Below are 14106 nucleotides of genomic sequence, written 5' to 3' on the forward strand. Positions count from 1 at the left end.
CAACAGCAGCTCCCTTCCCAGAGCACGTGTACTCCATCTTCCTGCTTTGCCATCGTCGTCAGAAGAGAGAGTTACTCCTTTACTGGTATTACATATGTAATGGCTACACCCAGACTTCGGATACAAAAGCTGACAAGAGGTAACAGGAGCAGTTTTAAAAGAACTAAGTAGGGTTGTTTGCTTTTTCTTGTTTTTTGTGGTTTATTTTTAAATATGGTATCTTCTCTGTGTTGCCGCAGGGAACATTATGCATTTGCTATATCAGATAACACAGACACAAACTGGACTTTCTGGTTCTTTGTTTTTGAATGCCTTTTTAAGAACAACCACATGGTTACGAGGGTATGTGTGTATATATGTGTGTGTGTGTGTGTGTGTGTGTTGGTATGCATTATTGGTAGATGAATAAAAAAAGGTTAGAAAGGACACTAGTTAATGTATGTGTGTGGGGGAAAGGGGTAGGATGGGGTCATTCTTTTTTTGCTTTATATATATTTCTATAGTACTTGCAAATCATTATTTCTTTTGCAACTGTTCAGATGAACAAAATCTTTGAATCAATGTGTACATTACAATAATGTAAAGATTTAAAAATTCAAGTTTATCAGCAGAAACATTTTATTTCACATGGTAAATGATATGTTTTCAAAAATCTGTACTTTCTATTATTTGCCTGGTTTTTAAAGTATAACTGTAATTCATGTGCATATGCAGAAGAAAAACTTACAATGACTATGTGCCTTCAAGCAGAAGTTAAAATTCAACATACCTGGAAATCTACAGCTCTTTTATTTGCTAGGTCAGCCTTGTTTCCTGATAAAGCTATTACAATGTTAGGACTTGCTTGCCTCTGAAGCTCTTTTACCCAGTTTTTTGCTCTTGCAAAGGATTCCTGTTAATACAAACAAACAGCAATTTGACAAGGGCTCAAAAAATGGTTAGGGAGCATCTTTGTGAGGCAAGGTTAAAAGACTGTCCATTGTTGCTGGGTGAGAAAGAAATTCTTAGGACTACTGTATTACTGAGATACTTTCATCTTATACTGTATTTTTTTTTTTTAATCAGCTTTTCTAACTCACGAAAGCCATGTTTGGCTATTAAAAATTAAAGACTTCTCAACATCTTTTCTCTAATCTGAATTCTGAGTATTAGAAATGGATACTCAAGCACGTTTCACTGTACTTACCTCATTTGTGATATCATATACAACGATGGCTGCTTGTGCTCCTCTGTAGTACATTGGTGCTAGGCTGTGGTATCGCTCTTGACCAGCTGTATCCCATATTTCAAACTTTACTGTTGTGTCATCAAGACACACAGTCTGGGTTAGAAAAGCAGCTGAAAGAAAAAAATGTCTGCAATAAGTTCATCATTTTTCCCTCTAAGATTTTTATAATATAGCCAAGAACTGGAAGACTTGATACACTGCATGCCCACAGTTGATAACGGCTTTAAGAATTGTACTTCAAACTTGAGAGGAAACACCATATACAAGACCTTTGCAGGGAAATCATGGACTGAAAAAGTTTCCACTTTTTGAAAAAGTCTGTTATAATATCAAATAAGTTTAAACCCATATTCCTAACTGTTTAATTTGTAACCATTTAAGGAACATATGTATATTGTTTGTTACTCTTGGGGGGAAAAAACATCAGCATACCTGTAACTAGCATCTACATTGCCAGCACCATGCCCTGCTCCTGTTCCATTCTACTGGTTTTGATTGGCATACTCTGGGGATTTAGTCCCAATCCATCATCACTAAATTAGTATTTTTTGTTATGATATTCTTTCAAAACGTTATGACACCTTAACTTTGTAATCATTATTACCTCAGCTGAGACTTCATTTGTTAAGTATAGATACAATATTCACTTCCAGCTCTTTTATTCCTCACCATAAGCATTTTTGGATTTGTACTCACTCTTTGCTCTATGATTTTCTCACTTTTTTTACATTAACAATATATCATTTTATAATGTTTTTGCCTTTAAAATTAAAAAGGTTGCGGCCAAATCTTGCAAAGAATTACTGTATCACTTATTTAAATTTGTTTCATGAGAACAGTGTAAGGTAAAAAAAAAAAAGCCTATACAAACAATTCTTTTCGTCTAAGAAGACAATGCAATGGGTACTTAAAAATAAATCAATTTTAAAAAGGTAGTTTACAATCAAGTGAACTGAACTTCAACTACCTGAGAAAGTTTCTAAGTATAGCTGGCTACATTGAAGATATCTATGTAAAATGCCTACCCGTTGCCATCGAGCCAATTCTGACTCATAGTGACCCTACAGGACAGAGTAGAACTGCCCCTAGAGTTTCCAAGAAGCACCTGGTGCATTCCAACTGCTGACCTTTTGGTCAGCAGCCAGCTGGCTGACAGCCACCACACTGTACAGTTTTCCTCCTCCACCAACTTTGGGCATCAACCCCCTGCCGCTACCCTATCACTCATCATAAGTTGTATGCTCCTGCCTTTCACTGTCAGCTCAAGTTTGATACTGAAACCCTTTTCCTAAATTGGCATGGGCCTGAATACAAAAATTTCCGTAATCCGTCACATCAGGCAAGAAAAGTATGGTCTACTTCTCTAAATTACACCAGTTTATGTAGTGATGTCAATCTTTCATAAAATACTTAGAAGTGGGTAGCATCAAATACGCTGAATAATTCAAGTCTAATTAGATATTACACCTTTTATATTAGATATAACATCTATTTTTCATGCTATTTTTAAAAGGTCAACTGATTGCTGGCTTTGGTAACAGCAACTATAATCTGATTTTTGCAAATATAATAACTGGAAACATACATCTTTATGATAAACTAGATTCTAAAAAAAAGATTCTAATTAAGAATAATTCTGTGAATTCTCACAAGGCTAATCATATTTTTAAAAATATTCTAATTCAGTTTACACTTTTTACAACATAAAATTAACAGAAGTATCTGTTTTCGAAAATCCTGTATTTAAGATAAATATACCCAGAAACAGAGTTCCTGAGCGGTGCAAAGAGTTAACATGCTCAGCTGTTAACCACAAGGTTCAGGTCTACCCAGAAGTATCTCGGAAGAAAGGCCTGATGACCTACGTCCCAAAAATCAGCCACTGAAAATTCTATAGAGCACAGTTCTACTCTGACACACACGGGGTTGCCATGAGTCGGAACGGACTCGACAGCAGAGTCCCATATTCAGAAAGCACTAACACTTTTTAACTGTCATGAAAGGATCTCCTGTTGAATGAAAACATATTTTAAACACCTAAAATTAAATCTCCAAGACAGTACTACTTTTTCAAAAAAAGGGAAAAGACGAAAGGAATGCCATTTTAGTAGTAATGAGTCACAAAATATAAGCCTTTTCTCAAGTATAGTTTGCAAAAAAAAAAACTTACAAAATTTGGATTAAAATTTACATTCAGATTTTCTCTTTTAGACACACTACAACCACAAAGTGGGGCCCTGGTGACACAGTGGTTAAAAGCTATGGCAGCTAACCAAGAGGTCGGCAGTTCAAATCTACCAGCCGCTCTTAGAGAGCCTATGGGGGTAGGTCCACTCTGTCCTATAGGGTTGCTATGAGTTGAAACTGACTCCACAACAATGGGTTTTTTTATAACCATCAAGTATCCTGGTACTAAAAACATTCATTTATACTTGTATAAATCAACTCTATGCTTGGACAAAGGAGCCCTGGTTGTGCAGTGGTTAAGTGCTTGGCTGCTAACTGAAAGGTCGGTGGCTTGAACCCACCAGCCACTTCATGGGAGGAAGATGTAGCAGTTGGCCACCCTAGTTTTACAGCCTTGGAAGCCCTATGAGGAAGTTCTACTCTGTCCTACAGGGTCACTGTGAGTCGAAAACAACTTGATGGCAGTGAGTATGCTCAGAGAAATAACTACTAACTAAACCACCTTAAAAGAAACATAATCTGATTCTCAAACCAGCTAGAAGATATCACAAAAGGCCTTTGATCGGTTTTATAAAAATATGTACAAAAATGCCAAATGAAATACAGGCAAATTCCAACAAAATACATTAAAAGAATAAAAGCCCATGACCACGGAGAGATTCAGAAATACAAAGCTACTATACCAAGAGACTAAAAAAGAAAAATCATGTCTAGTATTATTTAAACAAATTACAATAGGGAGTTTGATTCAATATCCATTCCTAATAAACTCACAGAATACTTCCTTAAAATGTAACAAGCAACCCATCCTTAAACCTGAAGTAGGCATTATGTTTAACAGCAAAATTCTCAGGATGCCTTCCCCCTAAACTGAGAAACAAAGCAAGAATGTCTGCTACCACCATTATTATTTAATATTGTTTCAGATATCCTTATAATAATAATGACAATAATAAATGTAGTAAGTTACTGGTAAAAGTCAATGTATTTTTTGGAAGAGGTAAGAGTGATGAAAATCCAAATGCATTAGCTAGAATAAAACAGATATTATAACAATGAGTTCTTTGAAATGGCTGCAACAGACCAAGGTCAACAGCCTGGCAATAATCAAGTGAAAATAACACCGGGAGGGATCAAATCCCAATTACATTCACAATGAACATGAACGATCACTTCACTCCTGAACAGCAACTCCTCTTAGAAACTCTCAGGCATCCGATCCTACCTATGTGCTCCCAGAATTCCCTGTGTAGTCTCTTAACAGAACATGTTTTACACATTTTATAATCACAAGTCAACATTATCTTTTTCTTCTAGACTGCAAGTTTCTTGAAACGTGATTACATTAGCTATTCTTGTCCATACCCAGCATCTAATACAAATCCCAATTCATAGAGCACATGTTCAAAAATGTTTGCTTAAAAGAATGAAGTTCATAAACGGTACGCTGAACAACTTCTGAGCTATTTTAGATAACATTAGAATGGAGAGACAGTTTCCAAATGGGAAAAATACATATTTCAAAAGTATAACTAACACAATCTCAAACAAAATACCATCAAGATCTTTTTACCTTAATAACTTGGTAACACTGTACCATTACTCATGTGGTAGGATAAACAGCAAAATTTGGAGGAGGAAAAAAAGACCCATATTATAGGCCTAGGACAATGATCCTTAAAATATATCAAAACCATTAAAAGTGTACCAATGCCATGAGGTCAGAAATATTACCGGAATAAAATAATCCAGTATTATAATCAACCCTGGTTGTAAATGATATATCCCAAGACCTTTGACTCTCCAAAGATCTCGTTTTCAAATACTACTACAGTATTTAATTTCCCCCATAAAATTCAGTGACATGTAACTGACATTTAAGTGACATCTTAAAATCCTCCCGTTACTAGTAATTTACAAAGTGTAAAAATAAATTCTGCCACTCAAAATATAAACTACATCAATACTGTAGCAACATTAACCAACCACAAACTTACCTGAGTCTGCAAAACCACTTTAATTTATCCAAAACGTCTATTTTCTGGCTAAGAACCATCACTTTCTTAGACCTCTTCATTTTCTCTTCACTTCCATCACCAGCACTAGTGGTTGGTTTTCTTTTCGGGCCCATATTTCACAAAGAAACAGCTTTTATCACTTCGAGAGTTACTGTGTACGCGACGACAAGTAGAGAAAAACAAAGCTGTGTTGAGATGCGGGTGCTGGCCTGTCTGATAGGCTCTCTTTGAGCTACCTGATCAGCTCCCATTTGCTAGCCTGGCAGCAAGCAACATTCCAGCCACAGCAAAACTACAAATTACTGTAGCATAGACCTTGGGATCAACTGAGAATAGCTGCAACTGTAAATGTTAAACCTACAAATACCAAAGGCCTATAATGTATGAGGCCTTAATAAGCAAGAAGGAGATACTGTAATACATTGGACAAAGGAAAGAATACCCAAATCGATGGCATTAAATCAAGTTTAGTAACTCAGGAAAGAAGTTCAAACCCCTACAACTAAAATAATTCTATATGGATTAAACAGAAGGGGAAAAAATAGAAAAACCAAGGAACTAACACCATCTCAACCCCCAACTCATTTATCAAATTTGGTAGGAAAGAATTACTTTATTAGAATTGACAAAAAAACAACAACAACAACAAAAAATCCTACATAAGATTATCAAATAGGATATTACATAGAAATTAGAGACTTCTGGTTTGCAAAACATGTATCATACACCCAAAACGGGGGGGTGGGGTGGGGGGGGTGGGTGGTGAACATGCTGAGGAAAATTTCTAAGCAGATAACAAAGGATTAATATTTTTACTATATATACAAAGTCCATATAAAACTTAAGAAAAACTCTAAAAACCTCAAGGATAAATGTGCAAAGACAATTTACAAAAGGAATGTAACAGAAAAATAGTCAATCTCACTAGTAATCAGCAAAAATTCTCATGACAAAATCTGCTAACTTAGCACAAAAAAGGGGGGGGAGGACACTCATGCACTGCTGGTGGTACTGTACAACTCTTTTGGAAAGCAATTTGTAATAATCTCATGGAATTCCAGAAAAACAGCGGGAGGCAAGAGGGCAGGGAGAACAAACCACGCTCAAAAAATTTCTGTAATATTTAACAGTTACAAGCACTCTAAATGCATAAACGAAGAAGCACTGGTGGCTTGATTTTTAAGTAGCAATTAAATTAAAAATTGTTATGAAAGTACTTGTTTAATCAAATAAATACAATTCTTAGTAGGGGTAGGATACATCTATGCGGCAACATGAGTAGAAGGTATAAAAAAATAGAAGAAACTAAATACCAGCAGTGTCCCTTCCCACAGTAGGATGGCTGAATGCTCTCCTTTTGTAACACCTTCTGAAGCTGTCAATCTGGGGCCTTGTTAAAACTGAAAGGTAAAGATGTAGTGACTAGAGAAGGAAAAGGACTTGCTCAAGATCCCAGAAGTAGACGAGGGGCTTGTGATCATAAAATAAAAGTCAGAGATTGTTCAGAAGTGATGTACAGGGGAAGCAAAGGCTTTTCGAACCAAGGAATTCAATGAATGGGTTTACCTAGCATCTGGATCGATCTGCAAAGTGAACATGGAATCAGAGAGAAGGATGGCTAGAACTGGACCAAGTAGAAGCAATTACAGTAATGTAATAGCTTTTTTTTCCAGAGAGATGAGCCCTTCAGATGGTAGAGTTATAAATGAAGAACATATGCATGGTCCAGAGCAGCTAACAGGCAAAACGAAAACTGAGGCCATTGTTCATCTTTCATTAAAACTGTACGTGTGTGTATAGAGGGAAGTACCTAGCAGATTACAGCAGGAGAAAAGATTATGTATTCACAGAAGAGTATACTTCAATTAATTCAAGTGTCATGGACTGAATTATGTCCCCCAAAATATGTATATCTATCTGGCTGGGCCATGATTCCTGGTATTGTGTGATTTTCCTATATGTTGTAAATCCTGCCTCTATGATGTTAATGCGGGAGGATGGGCAGCAGTCGTGTTAGTGAGGCAGGACTCAATCTACAAGACTGGACTGTGTCTTGAGGCAATCTCTTGAGATATAAGAGAAGCCAGCAGAGAAACACAGGGACCTCATACCACCACGAAAGCAGGGTGGGAGCAGAGCGCGTCCTTTGGACCTGAGGTTCCTGCGCTAAGATGCTCCCAGACCAAGCGAAGACTGCTGCATCACAAGGACCTTCCTCCAGAGCTGACAAAGAGAGAGAGCCTTCAATTGGGACTTCTAGCCTACTGGACTGTGAGAGAAAAAGCTTCTCTTTTGTTAAAGCCATCACTTGTGGTATTTCTGTTACAGTAGTGCTAGATGACTATGACAGCAAGGAAAAAAAGAAAGAGGAAAAACATCTAGAGGAAAAAGCATTCATACTGTGACTGAACCCAGACAGAACATAAATAGTCCAAAGCTTGGCAACAAAGTAAAAAACTATATATAACATATAAAAAGACGGCAATCTTCCCCAAAGTAATCTATTTTAAAAAGTGATCTGTAAGTACTGATCACATAGGACTCATTCTTAAAACTCCATCAGCAAAAAAAATTCAATGAGCAACAGCTTCTAAAGGTAATTGTTGCCAAAGGAATCACCATCTTTGAAAAGATTAACATACACACAGAGACTGCATGAAGACAAGAGAAAATAGGTAGGTAAAGTGAGAATCAGTATTTCTTCAACACTGTCTAGGAGTAAGAACAGTATTTTAAAAAGACTGATTGATGTAATTTTTTTTTTTTTCCAAAAAATAATGCAAGAGTAAGGAAAGTCAATGTGTTTTACTATCATGGTTTTACAGCTACCCTTTCAGGACACCCAACTCTCCTAAGAGAATCCATTAACCACAATATAAGGTAGTTACATGTCACCAAGATATCCACTATCAGCTGATTAAAACAGTTACTAGTAATAAATGACATGTAACACGTAGTTTACATACCATAAATAACGGAACCTATGTAAAAATATAATGAGGTTATAAATAGTTCACAGAAAAAGAAAACACGATGAGCTCTAGAAATATGAAAAGACACTTGCCCTTGTTCCTAAGAGAAAAATGCAGGGATCAGGACCAAATTACTGGGCTGAGGGCTGGGGACCATGGTCTTGGGGAACATCTAGCTCAGCTGGCATAACAGAGTTTATAAACAAATGTTCCACATCCTATTTTGGTGAGTAGCGTCTGGGTGTGAAAAGCTTGTAAATGGCCATCTAAGATACTCCACTGGTCTCACCCCATCTGGAGCAAGGCAGAATGAAGAAAATCAAAGATAGAAGGTTAAGATTAATCCAAAGGACTAATGGACCACAACCACGACCGCCTCCACCAGACTGAGTCCAGTACAACTAGATAAGTGTCCGACTATCACCTCGACTGCTCTGATAGGGATCACAACAGAGAACAGCAAAGTACAATAGTGCCCTGTGTTGGTAAAAGCGGGTAATAAGCACTCTGCATTGCTGATCGGAGGGCAATTTGAAAGAATTTATCCGAATTACAGATGTATGTAACTTGACATAGCAATTGATTTCTAGGAGTTTATACTACAGATATACAATGTGCACATACAAAATAAAGGACTGATTAAATAATATGATCTTTGCAATGGAATACTGTTACCAGCAAGTAAAATGAGGAAGCTCTCAAATGCCTGTAAAAAGACCAGACTTAATGATCTGATTGAGACTGGAAAGACCCCGGAGGTCATGGTCCCCAGTTCTCCTGTTAGCCCAAGACAGGAACCATTCCCAAAGCTAACTCTTCAGACAGGGATTGGACTGGACTATGAGAGAGAAAATGATACTGGTGAGGAGTGAGCTTCTTGGCTCAAGTAGACACATGAGACTACGTGGGCAGCTCCTGTTTAGAGGGGAGATGAGAGGGCAGAGGGGGACAGAAGCTGGCTGAGTGGACACAGAAATACAGGGTGGAGGGGAGTGTGCTGGCTCATCAGGAGGAGAGCAACTAGGAGTATATAGCAAGGTGTATACAAATTTTTGTATAAGAGACTGACTTGATTTGTAAACTTTCACTTACTGCACAATAAAAATTAAAAAAAAAAAAAAATGAGGAAGCTGTTCATGAAATACGGATAGATTGAGCTTATGGCAGACAGTCTATTTTCCAAGCTGGAGTGCAATAAGATTTGCCATAGCACCTTCTTCTTACAACGTGACACTGACACTCCTCTCAACAAGAATCTGTGTAGGACTGTGACTAGAACAGCACTGAGTCAATCAATCTGTGTGACTTCTAGGGCTAGGTCATAAAAGACAATCCAGCTTCCCAATGTACTCTTGGAACCCTTGCTCTTGGACCCAGTTATCATGCTGTGAGGAAAACAAGGCCAAATTTGGGGAAAAAGGAAAAAACAAAACACATACATACATACACATAATTTCCAATTCCAGGTGGCACTGAAGAAAGATGTCTTAAACCCCAGTTGTTATTTAGTTGCAAAACCTCAAGCAAATTACTTAAGCTTTCTTGTCTTGGTTTCATCTATAAAATTAGTATTTCCACATATGGTCATGGTAAGGTCCAAATGAGACTTGTGAAAATGCTATGAATTCATCACATAACACGTAACCATTTTAGGGCCATGGTGGTTCAGTGGTTGAATTCTCACCTGAAACCCTGGTGGCCTGGGGGTGAAGTGCTACGGCTGCTAACCAAGAGGTCGGCAATTCGAATCCACCAGGCGTTCCTTGGAAACTCCACGGGACAGTTCTACTCTGTCCTATGGGGTCGCTATGAGTCGGAATCCACTCAACGGCAGTGGGTTTGGTTTTGATTTTTATGCAGGTATGAAGTCAGAACCGAATCAATGGCACCTAACAACAACAAATGCAGGAGACCTGGGCTCAATTCCCAGCCAACGCACCTCAAGCACAGCCACCACCTGTCTGACTTGCATGCTGCTATGATGTTACAACAGGTTTCAGTGGAGTTACCACACTAAGACAGACGAGGAAAGGCCTGGCAACCTACTATAAAAAAAACCAGTCAATGAAAACCCTGTGGATCACAATGGTCTGATCCCACTGAATATGGGGCTGCTGTGAGTTGGAAACAGCCAACAGTAATATCTTAAAATTACCCTATATTTCCTAGAAGTCACATTTATCTGAAGTTTACAATTTATGAATGCAACAGATAAGAAAGTTAGAATTCTCAAAACTCAAGTCTTCAAATATTAAAGTAACTTATGTGTAAAGATATATTCACGTTACACCTTAAACAGACTCGATAGCAACTAAGTGGAACACCTTCTGGCTCCAAGTTTTATGCAAAGATAATGAACTGTGCCAAATGAAGAGCTCTGCTGGGGCGGGGAACCATCTGGGGAGGGCAGAGAGGGTACCAGGGTATTTCATCCTATGCAAATGAAATCTTAAAAAAAAAAAGGTCTACTTTTGAAGCTAATTTAGTGAAGCTTATGAGGAAAAAAGCTTTTATTCACAATGGCAGCTTGTCAAAGTTGACAGTTTGGGTATTTAGCAAAGCTATTTATGTTTACCTCTGAGACTAGGATGTCATGGGCCTTTTTCTCTTTACCGGAGAAAAGCTGAAGGAGTCCCTGGGGGCACAAACGGTTAAGCGCTTGGCTACTAGCTGAAAGGTTAGCAGTTCAAAATCACCCAGAGGCGCCTTGGAAGACAGGCCTTGCAATCTGCTTCCGAAAGGTGCCTTGAAAATTCTATGGAGCAGTTAGTTCTCCTCTGCATATGTGGGGTCGCCAAGAGTCGGAATACACTCGATGGCAACGAGTAACAACAATGGTCACGCATCAGATTACCTCCTGCTTTTTTTGGACTCCAATGAGCATTTGCTGTCATCTTCAATCACGGAAATGGAGGCTAAAGAACCGTGAGCGACTGGCTTTACCCTTCCCCGTCTATATTATCCTGAAAAAGGGTAAATGCCATTCGGTAACGCTTACTTCAAATATTCTGTTTTGCCACATTGGTAAAGCACTAAGGATTACTTCTTTTCAAAGTTTAATATACAACTTCAATTACACTCACTCTCATCTTGAGGAACTTAGTAATTACCATATTTTTACGAGTTTTTTTTGGCCAACCGTGCCCTCTGCCCTGCGAGGTAACTTTTTTTTTTTTTTAACAAAAAACATGAAAAAAAATTAGCATAGTGCACTTAGAAAAACACTTTGAGGGGTATTTTCGTAAATTTTTAGATTCCTTCAGAATATCACTGATAATACATTTCCTTCTTATATATATCCTCTTGTGGGGACATAAACAATTAACAAAGACATGAAGATCAGCTGGAGATTTAGGTATATTTTAAAAAGTGATACATAATATCAGTTTTACATACCACTAATAAATACAATATCAGATAATACTGTAATATTTACTGTCTCCTACACTAAACCATGAGAATATGTTTGATTTCTAGTACATAGTATAGTGTCAGGAACTTGGTAAATTTGCTGAGTAAATAAATTTTAAACAATCCTGACAATCTTGTTTCCCAGTACATAACAGAATAAAAGCAGCAAATTAGCCACTCAATAGAGACAGTTCGTTAGAGTATACCGGGTATTTCAAAAACCATTTGTCTTATGAATCAAAAATCATATGCTGATGGTTTGTTCTCTGGGTCTTCTGTTCTTTCTCAAAAAGTATTTTAATTTAAAACAATACGCAGATATAAAAAGGTCACATTAAATAAGATACACACACAGACTGTAACTACACAAACATGTCTTCCTGAAAGGTAACATGTGAAGGGCAATAGTGTAGTAGGAAACTGTCTACTACAGGGAAAACGAGGAGGTATTATTAGTATTTAAATTTTCTGGCTGGCTTTTATTTCTGTTTATGAAATAGTCTTCTTTAATATCTGCATACGTGTACTATTTAACTGTGTAACTGTCCCTCCCGTTCAGAAAATGTCCATAAATAACTTAGTTGATGTGGGTGGCATGCATTTAATGTAACAGACATGACAAGTCACCTCTGTGGAAACCAACAGTTGGGGGTGGGGAATTAGGAATCTGTCACACAGAATTTTAAGAAACTTGGTTGTAAACGCTTATGCCATCTACTTAAATGAACTTGTAAAACTTCGTATTTAGGAATGTTCAAATTTATTAAGTACTTGCTTATGAAGTTTTTCTACCTTATTTCTTACCCTAATTTTTAAGAACTTCTTCCAAGGGAAAGAAAACCTGGGCCTAAAGTTGTTTACATTTTCCAAATTCTAAATCAAAATTTCTAAATCCAAAACCAAACATCACTCATTAGGGGTAATAATCACCATTCCAAAGTAATTCCACATCATGACAATGCCACAAAAATACCAACGGTGACAAAAATGACTCAGCAAAAAGTAATGGCAGTACGATAATGGTAATAACTAACATTTCATAAGCATTTTACTCTGTTCCCGGCATTGTGCTAAGAAATTTATATTCGTTATTTCTTCTAATTCTTATGAGTTAAATGAATTAGGTACTATTATTTCCATTTCATACCTAGTGCCGTCGTCGAGTCGATTCCAACTCATAGCGACCCTACAAGGAAAATAAAGCTTAGTCTGACTTGCCTAAAATCATGCAGCTGGTATGAGCTGGGGCTAGACTAGAAAACAATCTGTATCCAGGGTCCCCTCTCATAACTACAATTCTTTATTCTGAAAGACCTGGCCATAAATTAATAAAGTAAAATAATATGTCAATAATAACTTAATTTTAATAATATTTTTTCTCTTTAGATGTTGTTTTTGAGTCTGAAAAGACAAAACAAGCCTGCAAGCCCCTCAGAGGAAACTGCATGGATATTCTATGTGGAAGTAGAATGAACTTGCTTCTTTCAGGAAAAACTGTCAAATAGACAACTCTGAGAAGTTAGTCCCTGGGTGGTGCAAAAACACACTCAGCCCTTAACCAAAAGGTTAGAGGTTAGAGTCCACCAAGAGGCACTTCAGAACAAAGGCTTGGCAATCTACTTCTAAAAAATCAGCCATTGAAAGATGGAGCACAGTTCTATTCTGACATACGTGGGGTCACAACAACTGGTAAGACTATTCTGAATTCTGAAATAGTTACTTTAAGTACTCCACTCAGGGTTAATAGTTGCTAAAACAGCTCAAAAAGAAGGCACTTAGTTTCCTTAATTTTGTGTATTATTGGTAAACTTGTGCAGATAACTGAAAACTATGGATACTCTAACTTCCATAGTAGAAAAAAGGCAGAATATTCTCTATGGGACAGAGAACAGGGCCATACTCTTCTGCGCCAAAGAGGCCTAGGGGAAGTTTAACAGGTTAGCGGAAAAGGGTTCCCATACAAAGAGATACAGATGATGTGAGCAGTACACAATACTAGTAATATCTTCTCAAATTGAAGTAGCTGAATGAAAAATCTTGCAAAAACCATAGTTCAAAAAAAAAAAAGAAAGAAAAGCAATTCCATTTGTGGGAGAATCAACTTTACTACAAAGGATGTAAAATCGACGACTCAGAACACACAAAGCAGTAGTCCTCAATCTTTAACACGCACCAGAATCACCTGGAGGATTTGTTAAAACCTAGATCTCAGACCCCTGGCTCCTGCCCCAGTGTTTTGATTCAATGCGGGACTTTGCATTTTTAACAAGCTGCAGGTACTGCAGATGCT

At 37.5% G+C, this 14106-nt stretch overlaps 1 protein-coding gene across 2 annotated transcripts in view; it reads right to left on the reverse strand.

The window, feature by feature from the left end:
- Nucleotides 1–14106, reverse strand: part of RAB5A (RAB5A, member RAS oncogene family) — a 29385-nt gene that overhangs the window by 8131 nt on the left and 7148 nt on the right. The window contains exons 3-4 of one of the 2 annotated variants that reach the window (XM_049871110.1): nt 1187–1338; nt 770–892 (exon numbers count right to left, since the gene is read on the reverse strand). In XM_049871110.1, coding sequence (XP_049727067.1) covers nt 770–892; nt 1187–1338 — 275 coding nt within the window. The remainder of the gene's footprint in view (nt 1–769; nt 893–1186; nt 1339–14106) is intronic. The other variant, XM_049871111.1, reaches the window with a different exon arrangement.

This window comes from Elephas maximus, chromosome 27, assembly GCF_024166365.1.
Source record: "Elephas maximus indicus isolate mEleMax1 chromosome 27, mEleMax1 primary haplotype, whole genome shotgun sequence".
Lineage (NCBI taxonomy): Eukaryota > Metazoa > Chordata > Mammalia > Proboscidea > Elephantidae > Elephas > Elephas maximus.